The 14,195-nt window shown below is 40.9% G+C and overlaps 1 protein-coding gene across 1 annotated transcript in view; it reads left to right on the forward strand.

Annotated features, from left to right (window-relative positions):
• ADAM12 (ADAM metallopeptidase domain 12) overlaps positions 1 to 14,195 on the forward strand; it is a 371,590-nt gene that overhangs the window by 262,295 nt on the left and 95,100 nt on the right. The window contains exon 11 of the mRNA XM_074232182.1: positions 5,186 to 5,334. Within this exon, the coding sequence (XP_074088283.1) occupies positions 5,186 to 5,334 (149 nt within the window). The remainder of the gene's footprint in view (positions 1 to 5,185; positions 5,335 to 14,195) is intronic.

The raw sequence follows: 14,195 nt of genomic DNA on the forward strand, positions 1-14,195 counted from the left end.
GTCCTGTCACAGGAATACAGATGGAATATTCACCCTGTCCTGTGCTTGGTATGAATAGTTAGTGCTCCAAGAGAACCAGAGTTTGAACAGGGGATAGTCTTAGCCTGGCCTTCCATCTCCATTACATAAAGTCTGACCCTTCCAAGAAATCTTTAAAAATCACACCACATTTTTAAAGAACATTTGAAAAGATCCAGTTGTATGTTAGGGAATAAAGGGTTCTCTTCCATAGTCTAGTCATTTCTCCTCACATATTTATTTCCTAAGCTAATCTTCCCCATGAGCCTACATGACAGGCTTTTCCCATCTGCTTTGGGTCACGGTTAGAAGTTAATGTAGACACACATCTCAAGGACAGATGAATGGGACTTACCACTGGGGTCTCAGACCTCACAAAAATCATTTTCAGTTGATCAGTGAGTGAATAATCATTTATTAAATGTTTAATATTTCCCCGGCCCTGGACAAAGAAAGGCAAAAGACAGTCCCTGCTCTCCAATCCTTTGTGAGTTTTCCTTGGCCCCATAGCCCTTTTATGCTAAAGCAACCTTGGTTGGGTTTTGCTGATAAATGTGGTGCCCTTGGGCCCAGGATGATTTCCAGTCAGCCCCAAACTGCAGTTTTCATATGGCAAGGCCTGTAGAATTTTAAAGAAGGGAGAAATTCCTAATCTGTGACTCTTATAATCTGTTACTGACTTTCCAATCCACTACAGTTAATTTGTGAGAGCGTGTGTGTGTGTGTGTGTGTGTGTGTGTGTGTGTGTGTGTGTGTGTGACAACTGAAATCAAATCCTCATTCTTCCCAAAGTCCTCCTATTCTTTGACAATTAAAATGTCTAGAGATAAACTCACACTATTAAGGGGATTGTTTTGACACATATCACTTAGTCTGTCTTCAAACACTCTCCCTAAAGTTTCCTTCTCCAAAAAAACTGCAGAAAAGTGTGATCACAGAAGCAGCAGCAGCATAATTAAAATGACTGAGACAAAAAGGTTATTTTGGGACATGACTGTTGGACTGAAGATTCCATTTAATGATCAGAGGATTTATTCTGCTAATTAAGCAGCCAGCCTCAGTAAGGAGATGGTCTTTAAAGTTTTTAACACTGGCCAGGGGTAGATGCTAAACGACTTTGGAAGAGCAAGTCCCAGAAAACACAAGGGCATTTAGAATCTTGATCCTGTCCAAGAGAAAATCACAGTTTGAGCAAAGCACCCAGACTTTCCTGTTCCTCCTATGTCCTTATGATGTTAAAAAAAAAGTTAAGAATATTTGCAGCCATAAAACTGATCATCACCCCATGTCTTCAAGACCTACAAAAAGTCCTAGAGATAGCAAGGAGGAGTTTCACTAAAAACCAAAAGCATGCTCCTGACCCCTGAGGTCTTGGATTGATTTATTCGTTCATTTGATTGCTCAGGTGAGTTGTTGGGCCCTTGCTCTGTCTTCCCAAGGCCCCAGCCTTTTAGCTGTCTGACCTCACTTGACTTTGGTTTTTGATAAATGTTATGAACCAAGATGGTCACTTAATCAATAAATATTAAGTACCTATGATATGCCAGTCACCATGCTAGGGACTGGTGGGGCAACAGAGATGAAAGTGATCTAGTCCCTGTCCCCAAAGGAACTGAAATGGTGAGGAAACATTTCTTTTGGTTATTTCTGAAGGAGATGGTCAAGATAAAATCAGACATGTCCCTCTAAAGCTCCCTGGTCTCTATGATATACTTGTCTGATGCCTTACGAAGCAAGATGACAGCTTTGGGTTCTTGGATAATGCTTTCAGGTTGGAAAGCACTTTACAATATTATCTCATTTGAGTCTCATAACAACTCTGGAATATTTACCCCCATTTTACAGAGGAGAAAACTGAGGTGGGAAAGGTCAAACGACTTATGTAGGATCATACAGCTCAGTATCTGAGGCAGGATTTGAATTCAGATCTTCTAAACTTCAATCCTACAGTCCACCCATTGTGCTGCCATTGAGCAGCAGAGCATCATGAGTAAGGGAACTCCTCGAAAGGAGTTGACATTAGAAGCAAATATAGTTTTGTTCATGGAAATGAAACTTCAAGGGACCCTGGAGCCTCTGCTTTGCTGCCACATGCTAAGTCCATTGGGATTTTCCCTCTGGTCTGCAGCTGATCCCTCCATAGACCACTAGCCCTCTTGGAAGGGGAATGCCTGGAGAGCAAGGACTGTCTGGTGCACTCTTGTATACATATTCCCATTGCTCCTCACAGTGCTTTGTACATAGGAGGTGCCAAAATAATGACTTTGTTCATTCACTTTTGCAAACCAACAACTCAACTGTCAGGTACAGACTTTGGGATTTGTCCAGAGAATGGGGTGTTCCTAAGAACTTTGCTTTAGCACAGGTAGGGACTTTGGACTCACTCATTTTAGACATGAAGAAACTGAGCCCCACAGAAGTCAAAGAACTCAGCCAGGATCACATAGGAACTCACGTCCCTGACAATAAGGCCTGTCTACTAGTTTGATTCGCCCTAACCCCAAGGTCTCCCAGTTCCGATACATCAGAGGAAGACATGAGCCCAGGTGTCTCTAGCTCCAAAGGCAGCTCGCCATATTCTCTCTCAGTAGCTAATTTTTATCATGTTGTACCTGGGATTTCATTAGTATTTGGATTTCCCAAGAAGGATACTCTTTCTACCCAAGCAGATCAGAACTTTAAGATGTAAGTCATAAAGAATTGCCAGGGCCACTGAATGGTCAATTCACTCGCCCAGAGCCACACAGCCAGTGTATACTTTGAACAATGTAAACATGAATCCGAGGCTCCTTCTCTCCAACTATCATGCCACATTGCCTCTCATTACTGAAATAAGGCCTTCTCTCCCTTCAAAAGTTCCTTCAAAACCCCTAGGCATTGTGTAATCCCCAAGACCCAGAAGGAGAGCATTGTCCTTATTAAGGGCAAATTCCTTGAATTTTCTCCAAGAACATGATAGCTGCAGACTTCCACATGCCCTAGTTGCTTATTCTCTCCTCTCCTATGTCTTGTTCTTCAGAACTGATTTCTCACTATGTATGCATAAGGTTCACTTTAGCTGAAAACTCAAATTTAAACCGAATAATTTACTAGAAATTCCATCAGCTCTTTCCCGTTCTCCTAACAGGGAAGGACAGGAGGTCTTGGGAGGTCATACATCTTCCTTGGTCCATTTAGGGTTAACGGCTCAATGAGGGATTCCCACTGACAGCTCTAAAAAGAGGAAAAACACCTTTGAGTTCTTGGGTGCCCTCTTGTTTAAGAGAAACTGTCCAAGAGTTTTCATGGTAGGGACAATCTATTTTTCCTCGTAGAGAAAAGTGTCAGCTTCCTGAGCCTAAATCAGAGAGATTTGAATTCAAATCCAGTTTTTCCTTAATAGCTGTGTGACCTTGGGCAAGTCTCAGTTTGCCTTGGTTTCTGCAACTGTAAAATGGGGATAATAACACTTAACTCCCCAGTTTTTCTGAGGGTAAAAATGGGATTGCCTCTGTAAAGCATAATAGGCTCTGGAAATGCTTGTTCCCTGCCCCCTCATTCCATCTCTCACCCCTGCCTAGGACTTTGTCACAGTTTCCTTTCTCTTCTGCTCACACAAAACATTTCCTCATTGAGCATCAGCAGTTCATGACATTCTCAGAACTAACTGGCCAAGAACAAAATATTTCAATAAGCCAGAAACGGGAACGTCTCTCTTTGGAGATGTGCGTGAATCACATTTATTAATTAACAAACCCATCACTAACCCAATTAGTTTAAACTGAATCTTAGCATCCTTGTATTGATTTTTTTTAATTTTATTTATTTAGGCATTGGGGCTAAGTGACTTGCCCAAGGTCACACACCTAGGCAATTATTAGGTGTCTGAGGTCAAATTTGAACTCCGGTCCTCCTGATTAGAGGGCCAGTGTTCTATCCACTGCATCCCCTAACTGCTCCTCCTTATGTTGATTTTTAATGTCTGTGAGAGGAAATCTGGTTCTCTGTTAGGAGTGAGGTTATCACACTGTGATGACCAAATGGAGAAATGACCTTATTACAGACAATCTCATTGTGGAGTCCAAGAGCAGAAATCTGAACATCCAAAGGCCACTGTCCCTTTTCACATTCTATCTCTTCTGCAACCAATCTGGTCTAACTTGATTCAATCTGGAATCTCTGAAAACCTATTAGAACACTACCCCCGCCACCATTAATCCTGAATTGTTCTGAATGATCTAGAATAGTCTGAAGTTGGTGAGAACAAACATGCTGGGCTGGGGGGAAGGGGGGTGGATATTTGGGCTCACTTAGTCTCACTCACAAGACCTATGCTTCCGTATTCATTTTATTTTGGGATAAGACAAAACAAAAAGAGATTAAATTAAAACTTTTTTTTAGATTTTTTTTCAAGGCAATGGGGTTAAGTGGCTTGCCCAAGGCCACACAGCTAGGTCATTATTAAGTGGCTGAGGTTGGATTTGAAGCCAGGTACTCCTGACTCCAAGGCCAGTGCGCTGGCCAGTGTGCTATCCACTGTGCCACCTAGCTGCCCCAAATTAAAACTTAATAAAATGGTAATAGTTGGTTTTGCTGTCCCTCATAGGGAAAATGAATGTATACTTGGGTCCAAATAGAATGCTAACTTCTGAGAAAATTCAAAAAACAGAGTAGGGAAAATAGCATGAACCACCTCATCCTGGGGAAGATGTAGAGAACTCTAAAACAAGAAGAAAGGAGATAGTTTAAACTATAAATATATATATTTAAAGCCTTTGATGCCCAGACTTATGCATGGAACCTCCAGAAAAGCTATCCCAAGGTTGAGACATTGTGCATCAGCACACTCAGAAACCATAGCATTTGAGCCCCCACCAATGTGTTTCCTCTTTCCAACCATTCAGAAGACACATTAGTTCAAAACAAAAGATTTAATCAAATAATAAATTAACCAGAGAAAATTCCAACCCCTCCCTAGCATGTGGCTATGGGGAACAGTCTACCACAGTATAAGTAAGGATGGAAAACTTGAAAAGTGATCTTATTGTCTCCAAACATGTTAAAAGCCTCCTCTTTTCTGATTCCAAAGCATTGTAAACACCCTCAAAGATAGGTTGTATTAAACTAAGAATGAAGTGAAGTGTGACAAAAGGGACATGAACTCTTTGTGTTTCTGTCTGTCTTTGAGGATCACTCAGACAGTCCTCTTGGTGCAGCCGTCACCCTGGCCCATGAGCTCGGGCACAACTTGGGCATGAATCATGATACCCTGGAGCGGGGATGTCACTGTCAAGCTATGACGGATAAAGGAGGCTGCATCATGAATCCATCCACTGGGTGAGTAGAGGCAATGCTTCTGGCTATTCCCTGGTTCCTAGGACCTGGGAACTGTTCATGCAGAAAGGTGACTTGTATTTCCAATGGAAACATCTAAAACCAAATTTCTTCACTAGTAAAATATTAGAATGACCCAGGAAGCAAGAGGGAGCCACAGAGGAGGGAGCACCTGGCCTGGAATCAGGTAGCCTTGAGTTCTCATCCAGCTTCAGACACTCACTAGCTGGGCTAGTCACCTAACCCCAGTTCACCTCCATTCCTCCATCTATAAAATGGGGATAATGATGGTATCTACCTCCCAAGGTTGTTGCAAAGACCCAATGAGATAATTATTGTAAGGAGTTCAACACATTCTTGTTATTATCCTCTGGGAGGGCTGTGCAGATGGAAATCTTCCTTCTGGGAGAAACAGGGGCATCGTTCTTGTTATTTAGAAAGCTAAGATTATAACCTCATTCAAACATATGTTTTAGATTTGATTCTGTAACTGAATCATAGAATCATAAAGATGGAAGGGAAGTTGGAGACCATCTAGCCAGGCTTCCCACGCAGCACAAGAATCCTGTACATTTTATCCATGGGAGAGAGGTAGTTAACTTTTGTCGGATTCTACCCATCACTACTTCACTGATTCCAGAACATTCTTACCAGGCTTGGGGAAAAGGCAATCCTAGAAAAGAGAAGTCATTACCAAAACTACATCCACTTCTGGACTCCACTATTCAGGAAGGGCATCCAGAGGATCAGTACAGTGGGGAAGGTTCTTGAGATCATGCTGATTGATGAGGAAAGACTGCTGTGTGTGAGGCACCATATTAGGAGTTGGGGATTTAGGCAGACTATCATCCTCCCCAATGGGAATGCTTGTACTTACAATGGATGTCCTCATCTATTTATGTAGTACATTCTCCCAATCTTCTGTGAGCTATAGAGAGTACCAAAGTCAGGTAGATTTGAGTTCAGGTCCTGAGACTTTTTGCCCTCCAAGGTAAGGAACTCAACCCTGTTCATCTTCATGGAGAGATTTTGGAGGCTGGCTGAGTTGGCCAGTAGTGGGTAGAGGCCTTGGATCTACAACTCTAGATCCAAGTTCTGCCCGTTACACATTCCAACTGTGTGATTCTGGCCAGGTCACCTAACCTCTCAGGTGATTCTCTAAACTAATTTAGAATGCAGACCAGTTTGCCAGACTTTATTTGTGGAAGAAATTTCTACTCCCACTGAAAGTTTGCCACAGTGATAAACATAGATTTCAACCCATCAAAATGAAGACAATATTTTGAGATTATTCTTAGTACTCAAACACTCTAATGGAGCTCTGACCTCATCAATGCAGAGTTCCATTAGTCCCTCCACCAACTCAGAAAGCTCCTCAATTGGGACTCCCAATCCTGAGTCTTTTAGTCATGTCTTCCCCTAAGCTTGGCAAATAGTGACGGAGGGCCTCTCCATCCACTGCAAGGACTTGCTTGCTTCCTCTGGACATCATAAGGATACCATCTTGACCAAACCTGGCCAGTTCATCTTTTCTTCCTACCCTCCATTTCTGGGATGATGCCTTTATCACTGTTTTCAAAACTTCCTCACTGGTTTACTGTGGCCACTGCTCCAATGTGCCAAGGGACTCCTGGCCCCCTCTAGGTGAAGGTAGCTTTCTGCCCTTCGGAGGCCTCTGTTGCTTGTCTCACTGCTGTGATCTCCCATTAGACTGTAAATCCTCCGGAGCAGGAACTGTCTTTTGCCTTTCTTTGTATCTACAGCCCTTAGCCACACCAAGGCATGCCAAAGAAAGACCCCGTCTTCTGGAAAAGCGCTTTGTAATTGGGAAGACATTGATAAAAAGTCACTCACTGGACTAAAATAATCCTTGAACCTACCAGAAATGAGAGTTCATTCTCAGCACTTTTCCTCTTGCTGAGCTCGCGCTTTCCAAAATCTTTTTTCCTTAGTTGCTCATTGACTGTTCCTTCCTTCCTGTTCAAGGGTGGAAGCATTCATTTGCTTCTATGGAAGGAAAGTTCACAATGAGGTTGTTGAATTAATCACAGAAGTCCCAATGGACACCCAGGTCACACCACCTAGTCAGCTCCCAAGACAACCACCCAAGGGGAAATGCTGCTGCTGCTTCTCCCCCATACTCCTTCTGTCCAACCTCATCTCTTGTTCTCTTTGGGAGAGAAGAGTGCAGACCGGATTCTGTTTACCTAGGAAAGCCGCCTACACTGCCTGGATTCTGGGCTGCCTTCTCATTCCAAAGAGGGGGCCCTCACAGGGCCTACAGTTTTATCAAAACTATGGTTATATCACTGGAGCAAACTCTTGCTGGGTGTGGAAATTCTTTCCTCACAGGCCAAGCCAGTGAAAGCTAGTTCTGGCAAGTTCTCCCCTCTGAACCAGGGGAGGAGCAGAATGGTTCCTGGATTGGGCACCAGAGGATCTGGCCCACACCTCACATCTGCCACAAACAATATGACCTTGGGCAAATCTCTCTCTCTCTCTCTCTCTCTCTCTCTCTCTCTCTCTCTCTCTCTCTCTCTCTCTCTCTCTCTCTCTCTCAAATTTCCCAGAACCTGTGTGGATAATCTGTAGAGTCCCTCTTCCACGTGTGCCATCTCTAAGGCCTCTAATTTCACTGCTCTCTTCTTCCTTACCATGATCAAATGAAAACTTCAAGTGTGAACTTTGAACAGAGAAAAGCCAGTTCTCTGAGGACCAGGTCCCTTAAGCAGGGAGTCAGCCAAGTCAATTCTGCAAACATTTATTAACCATCTACACTCTTTACCTGATACTGTGTGAGGTGGAAGGAATACAAAGAGAAAAATAGAAAACTATCTTTGCTTCCATTCTGTGATAATGTGTCAGAAAAGTAAATGAGTAAAGGAGGGAAAGAGAGAGAGAGAGAGAGAGAGAGAGAGAGAGAGAGAGAGAGAACCAGTAAGTAGGAAGATCCGAGGGCATTGTGGAAGGGCTCACAAGGGTGTTAGAGTGAGGAGGAAGGACAAGATCTATACAAGGCAGCAAGATGGGAAATAGAGTGCCAAGGTCTTGGAACAGCAAGTAAATCAGGTCGGCAGGAGGGTAGAAAACGGAGGAAGGGGCATAACGAGAAATGAGTCTGGAAGGCTGGAAGGCACTTATGGAAGGGTTTCATTACAAGACTGGGAACTTTATATTTTATTCTAGAGGGTGTTTTTTTCACATTTATTTGTTTCTAATTTGTAGAATAAAATAAGCATTTCCATAACATAGTACAATTAAAAAATATGACTGCACATGAAACTGCAAATCTATCATGTGTAATTCTCTATTCCTTTTAAATATACAATAAAATTATCATGTAAATTTCTTTTTTATTTTTTCCTCCCCTCACTTCTCCCGCCTTATATATGGTTGCCATTAGATGCAAATGGTTCTATATGTAAAATTATTCTATATAAATTCCTATTTATCAGTTCTTTCTCTTTTAAAGTTAATTTGAATAATTATAATAGTCAAAAGGACTTATTCACTCAGTTATTCTTAGAACAACAGTGCTGTTACTGCTCATTTCACTCTTCATTATTTCGTGCAAACCTTTGCATGTTTTTCTAAGATCATTGAACTCATCATTTCTTATAACAGTATTTCATCACAATCAGATACCACATTTTGTTCAACTATTCTCCAATTAAGAGGCATCCCTGCAATTTCCAGCTCTTTGTCACACAAAGAGAGCTGCTATAAACATTTTAGAACATACAGGTTCTTTTCCTTTTTCCATAATAATCTTTGGAAATAGACCTAGAAGTTTTGTTAGATCAAAAGGTAAAGGTATGGAAAATACTCTTTGGGCATAAGTCCACTCTATTCTCCAAAGTGTTTGAATCAAATCACAACTCCACCAACAATGAATGTGTACCAATTTTTTCCACATCCTCTCCAACATCTGTTGCTTTCCCCTTCAATCATTTTAGCCAGACTGGTAGATATAAAATATTATCTCGTAGTTGTCTTAATTTTCATTTCTCTAATCAATAATGACTTAAAATATTTTATATGACTATAAATAGTTTTGATTTCTTCATTAGAAAACTGCCTGTTTATATCATTTATCAGTTTGGAAATGATTGATGCTTATATATTTGACAAAGTTCTTTATGTATTTTAGAAATGAGACTTTTATCTGATAAACTATCCATAGAAAATTTTTCCCAATTTTCTGCTTTCCTTTTAATCATTTGTACAAGCTCTTTTTGCTTGATGTAGCCAAAATTATTAATTTTATTCTTAATTTTGCTCTCTATATCTTTTATGTGTAAAGTATTCCCCCAACCATAAATCTTACAAATAATATGATTAATATTGTATTAGAAATCCCGACAATTGCCATAAGAAGAAAAAGAAATAGAATAAGAATAGGGAATAAGGTAATAAAGCTCTCTTTTTGCAGATTATATGATAATATACTTGGAAAATTCCAAAGATTCAACTAAAAAGTTTGTTGAAACAATGAATAATTTTAGTAGAGCAGCATGATATAAAGTAAATCCATAACAGTTATCAGTATTCCTATATATCACAAACAAAACCCTGCAAGAAGAGATAGTAAAAGATACCCTATTTAAAATAATTCTAGGCAGCATAAAATGTCTAGGAGTAAACCTGCCAAAACAATTATATAAACAAAAGTATAAAAAATATTTTATGCAAATAAAAACAGATTTAAATAAATGGAGAAATATTGATTGTTCATGGGTAGGCAGGGCCAATAGAATAAAAATAACAATAACAATTTTACCTAAACTATTTATTCAATATCATTCCAATTAAATTACAAAAAATTTAATTTATTGAATTAAACAAAAATAACAAAATTCATTTGGGAGAACAAAAAGTCAGGAATGTCAAAGGAAATAAAGGGGGAAAAATGTAAAGGAATGAAGCTTAGCAGTACCAGTTCTCAAACTATATTATAAGGAAGTAATTTTCAAAACCATCTAGTCCTGACTAAGAAATAAAAAAGTAGATCAGTGGCACAGGGTAGACATACAATTTACAGCAACAAATAAATATAATAACCTTAGATTTGACAGATATAGAGACTTAAGATTTTGGAGTAAGAATTCATCATTTGGCTTAAAAAAAAGTTTAGGAAAATTGGAAAGCAGTATGGCAGAAACTGGACATAGACCGATATCTTACACCATTACCAAGATAAAGGTCAAAATAGATACATGACCTAGATATAAGGAGAGATGTTACAGAAAATTAAAAGGACATATTACTTATCAGAGATTAAGTTTTTTTAAGCAGGAGAACACATCGGGTCTATGCTTTAGCAAATTCATTTGGTAGCTACCTAAAAGATACAATTGGAATTTGGAAGACCAAGGGGAAGACTTTTGGGGTCATTCAGGCAAAAGGAAATGAGTTGGACTAAACGTTAGTGGTAGTATTAGAGTGAATAGTGAGAGGGACAATTAGAGAAGGGTTGTGGTCTTAGTTTGAATGTAAGTTGCTGGTACACTACCAGACTGGCCAAATAATGAGACTGAGGGGGAGGGAAGAAGCACATTGATTGAGGCACATTGAAGATAAGATCAAGGATGCTCTCAAATTGTCACCCTGGGGGACTAGGAGGATGGTGGTACCTTAAGAGAAAGAGGAAACTGGGGGAAAGGAGTAAGTTTAGAGGTGGTCACTGGCCCAAGCAAGTTTAGAAGTGGTCACTGGTGTAAAGGCTTCATGTGGTTGGTCTCTCATGATTAGGGTCCATTGAGGTAGGCTTATGGATCATGGGAACTGGAGAGTTCTGAGCTGCAGTGGGGCTAAAGCTGTATAATTCTAGAAGCAATATGGTAAGCCTGTGAGAACAAGGGACCTTTTCCAAAGGGGTGAACTAGCCTAGATCAGAACTTGAACAGGTCCAAGCTCCCTTGCTACTCAGCAGCTGTGACTGGCTACTGCCAAGGGACACTTGGGCTCCAAGAAATCCCTGTGATCTGATACCCTCTGAGACCATCTTGTCTCCAGAGCCAAGATCCCATCACTAGTCCCAAGTGGAGTTTAGTCAGGGACCCTAATCCTGTGCTTTGATTCCTAAGCAATGTCTTTATGGTAATTATTACTACTATCAATAAGAGTGATGATGGTGATCATATGCTGTTGAGTGGCACATGGATAGCATTGTGAGCCTGGGGCCAGGAAAACCTGAGTTCATATTCAGACACAAATACACTTACAAGCTCTGTGAACCCAGGCAAGTCCCTTAACTTCTATATGCCTCAGTTTCCTCTTCTGTAAAATAGGGATAACAGCATCTGCCTCCCAGAGTTGTTTTGAAGGTAAAATGAGTTAATGTATGTGAAGCATTTCTCAAACCTTAACGCCCTAGCTATTGGTGATAACAATATGAATATTAATAATAATCACAATCCTTCACGTACCAGTTTTATAGTTTGCTCTGTGCTTAACAGACATTGTCTCATTGGACCATCATGTTCATCCTATGGAGAGGTATTATTCTCTCCATTTTGCAGATGTGGAAACTAGACCTCAGCAAGATGGTGGAGATTCACCACCACCACCACCACCACCCCCGGGTAACTCAAGTCTAAGTGTTCAAGTCATCATGGGCATTTAGGATTTCCATTCATAGGTCAGAATGAGCTTCTTGAGAGGAGTGATTGCTTCATTCTTTAGACCTGGCCCAATCTAGCTTGGCCCATTTAATCAGTGTTTGCTGATTAATTAATTGATGGACTGCATTCAACAGGACACCAAAGCCTGCCCCAGGAGCAAGCAGAAGACTGGCTAATTTTAGTGTTCCATGACTCTGAAGTTCCCTTGACAAATGCTGACAAATCCTTTGTTCCTGGGCTCCCATCAAGGGGATTAACTGGTGGTTCTATTGGTTTTTAATTTTCAAAGAACCTAAAGAAAAAAAAAACATTTTTCCTTCTTTCCTTCTTTCTCTTTTTTCTTTCTTCCTCTTTTTCCCTTTTCCCTTCTTTCCCCCCTTTTTCTTTCCTTTTTTTCTTCCTTTCTTTTTAAAATAACTCTCAAATCCTATCACTTTAAAAATCCCATTCATTTGTGATCACACATTCTGGGATGCTATGAGAATGACAGTTTCCCCCATCAGGATTTATTAATGAAATTAATCACTATTATGGAAAACCCAGGTCAGAATGGCCAGCTCCTTCCTGCTGCCCATCTTGGCCACCGTACCACCTGGGAGAGCGGGTGTGGAAGGCGTACCACCATGAATTATGGCTGCTCTCTATATGTGGGTGTGAGTGTGCGCCAGGCAGATTGATATCTTTGCAGAGTTAACATTTAAAACCTGTCTTGGAAATTATTTTTTGGCAAAAGCAATCTCCAGGGAGAAGTGTGGAATTTAATCACTGTGGGTCCTGTTCATTAATGAGCTTTCTTGAAGAGGACCTAAATGTGGGCCATATTTATGATCCAGAAATAGTCAATTGGCCCTGCCACTGGCAGCAAGAAGCCCTGGCTGTCTCCCAGGACTGGAGGGCACACCAAGGAGATCATGTTGTCCAGTGGTCTGCCACCCTCAGAGGGCTTGTACATGGAAGTTGTCTACTGTCATCAGTCATCCTCATGGGGTGGGGGGCAATGGTAGAGCAAACTCCCAGGGAGGGAAAAGCCCTCTACCACTGAAAGCTGACAAGTCTTGTGTCACTTTTAGCTTTAAGGACTTGCTCGAGGTTGCTGGGTATTGTGACCTACCTGGGATCTCACAGCCTGTATATATTAGAGATCCATCTTGAACCCTGATTCCCTCCAGTATACAACACTGCCACCACCACCACCTTCCTGTATTAAGTGGATTAGCTTGATTCTGCTTGGCCCAATAGGACAGAATGAGAAGCAGTAGGTGGAGGCAGCAAAGAGATGGATTTAGGCAGATTGGGGTTTGCAATCAAGAAAAGCTTCTTACAACAGGAGCTCTCCCAAAGTGAAATGAATGGTGCCCTGAAACTTAAGTTTTTGTTCGTTGTCTCTCTCTGTCATTCTCTCTCTCTCTCTCCCTCTCTCACACTGTATTTATACAGATCATAATTATATTTCTATATACTTCTATAAATCTTTTTCTCTATCTCTAATTTCTCTCCCTCTTTTTCTCTGTCTTTGTCTGTCTGTATATATATATATATATATATATATCCACATGTACATACATATATCTCTATCTCTCTTTTTCTCTTTCTCTGTATCTAATTTCTCTCCCATTTTTCCTGTGTCACTCTTTCTCTGTATTTCCGTGTCTCTCTTTTTCTGTCTGTGTAATTCTATTTTCTGTGCCACCCCCATCTCTCTCTCTCTCTCTCTCTCTCTCTCTCTCTCTCTCTCTCTCTCTCTGGATTTCTTCAAGAAAAGGCTTAAGTCTAGGTGGCACAGTGGATAGAGCAGCAGCCCTGGAGTTAGGAGGACCTGAGTTCAAATCTAGTCTCAGACACTTAATCCTCAGTTAAGGTTTACTCGTTGCCAAGCATGTGTGTTTTTGGAGGAGATACGCACTTGGATGAGTTCATGGCTTCACTGGAGAAGTGATGAATGAGCTTTCAGCCTTGGGAGAGAACATACCAAAAGTATCTCCTTAAAAGCTTCCAAATCAACAAGGCTTCAGGGCAAGTAGAAGGGTGATGCTGGAGGGGCAGGCCAGAGGAGGGAGTGTCAGAGCCCTCAACACTGTGTCATCTGCAAATAGACCCATCTGTAGGACCTCACTATCTATAGGAATTCATTTTTCATTTGGATTTGGCACTGGCTGTCCTCTCTGCTGGTGGCTTTTACTCTGGGGCTCCAGCCTTTCTGCATTATGCTTTACAGCATATCACTAATCAGAGGATCATAAA

This window comes from Macrotis lagotis, chromosome 4 (genome assembly GCF_037893015.1).
Source record: "Macrotis lagotis isolate mMagLag1 chromosome 4, bilby.v1.9.chrom.fasta, whole genome shotgun sequence".
In the NCBI taxonomy this organism is placed as follows: Eukaryota; Metazoa; Chordata; class Mammalia; order Peramelemorphia; family Peramelidae; genus Macrotis; species Macrotis lagotis.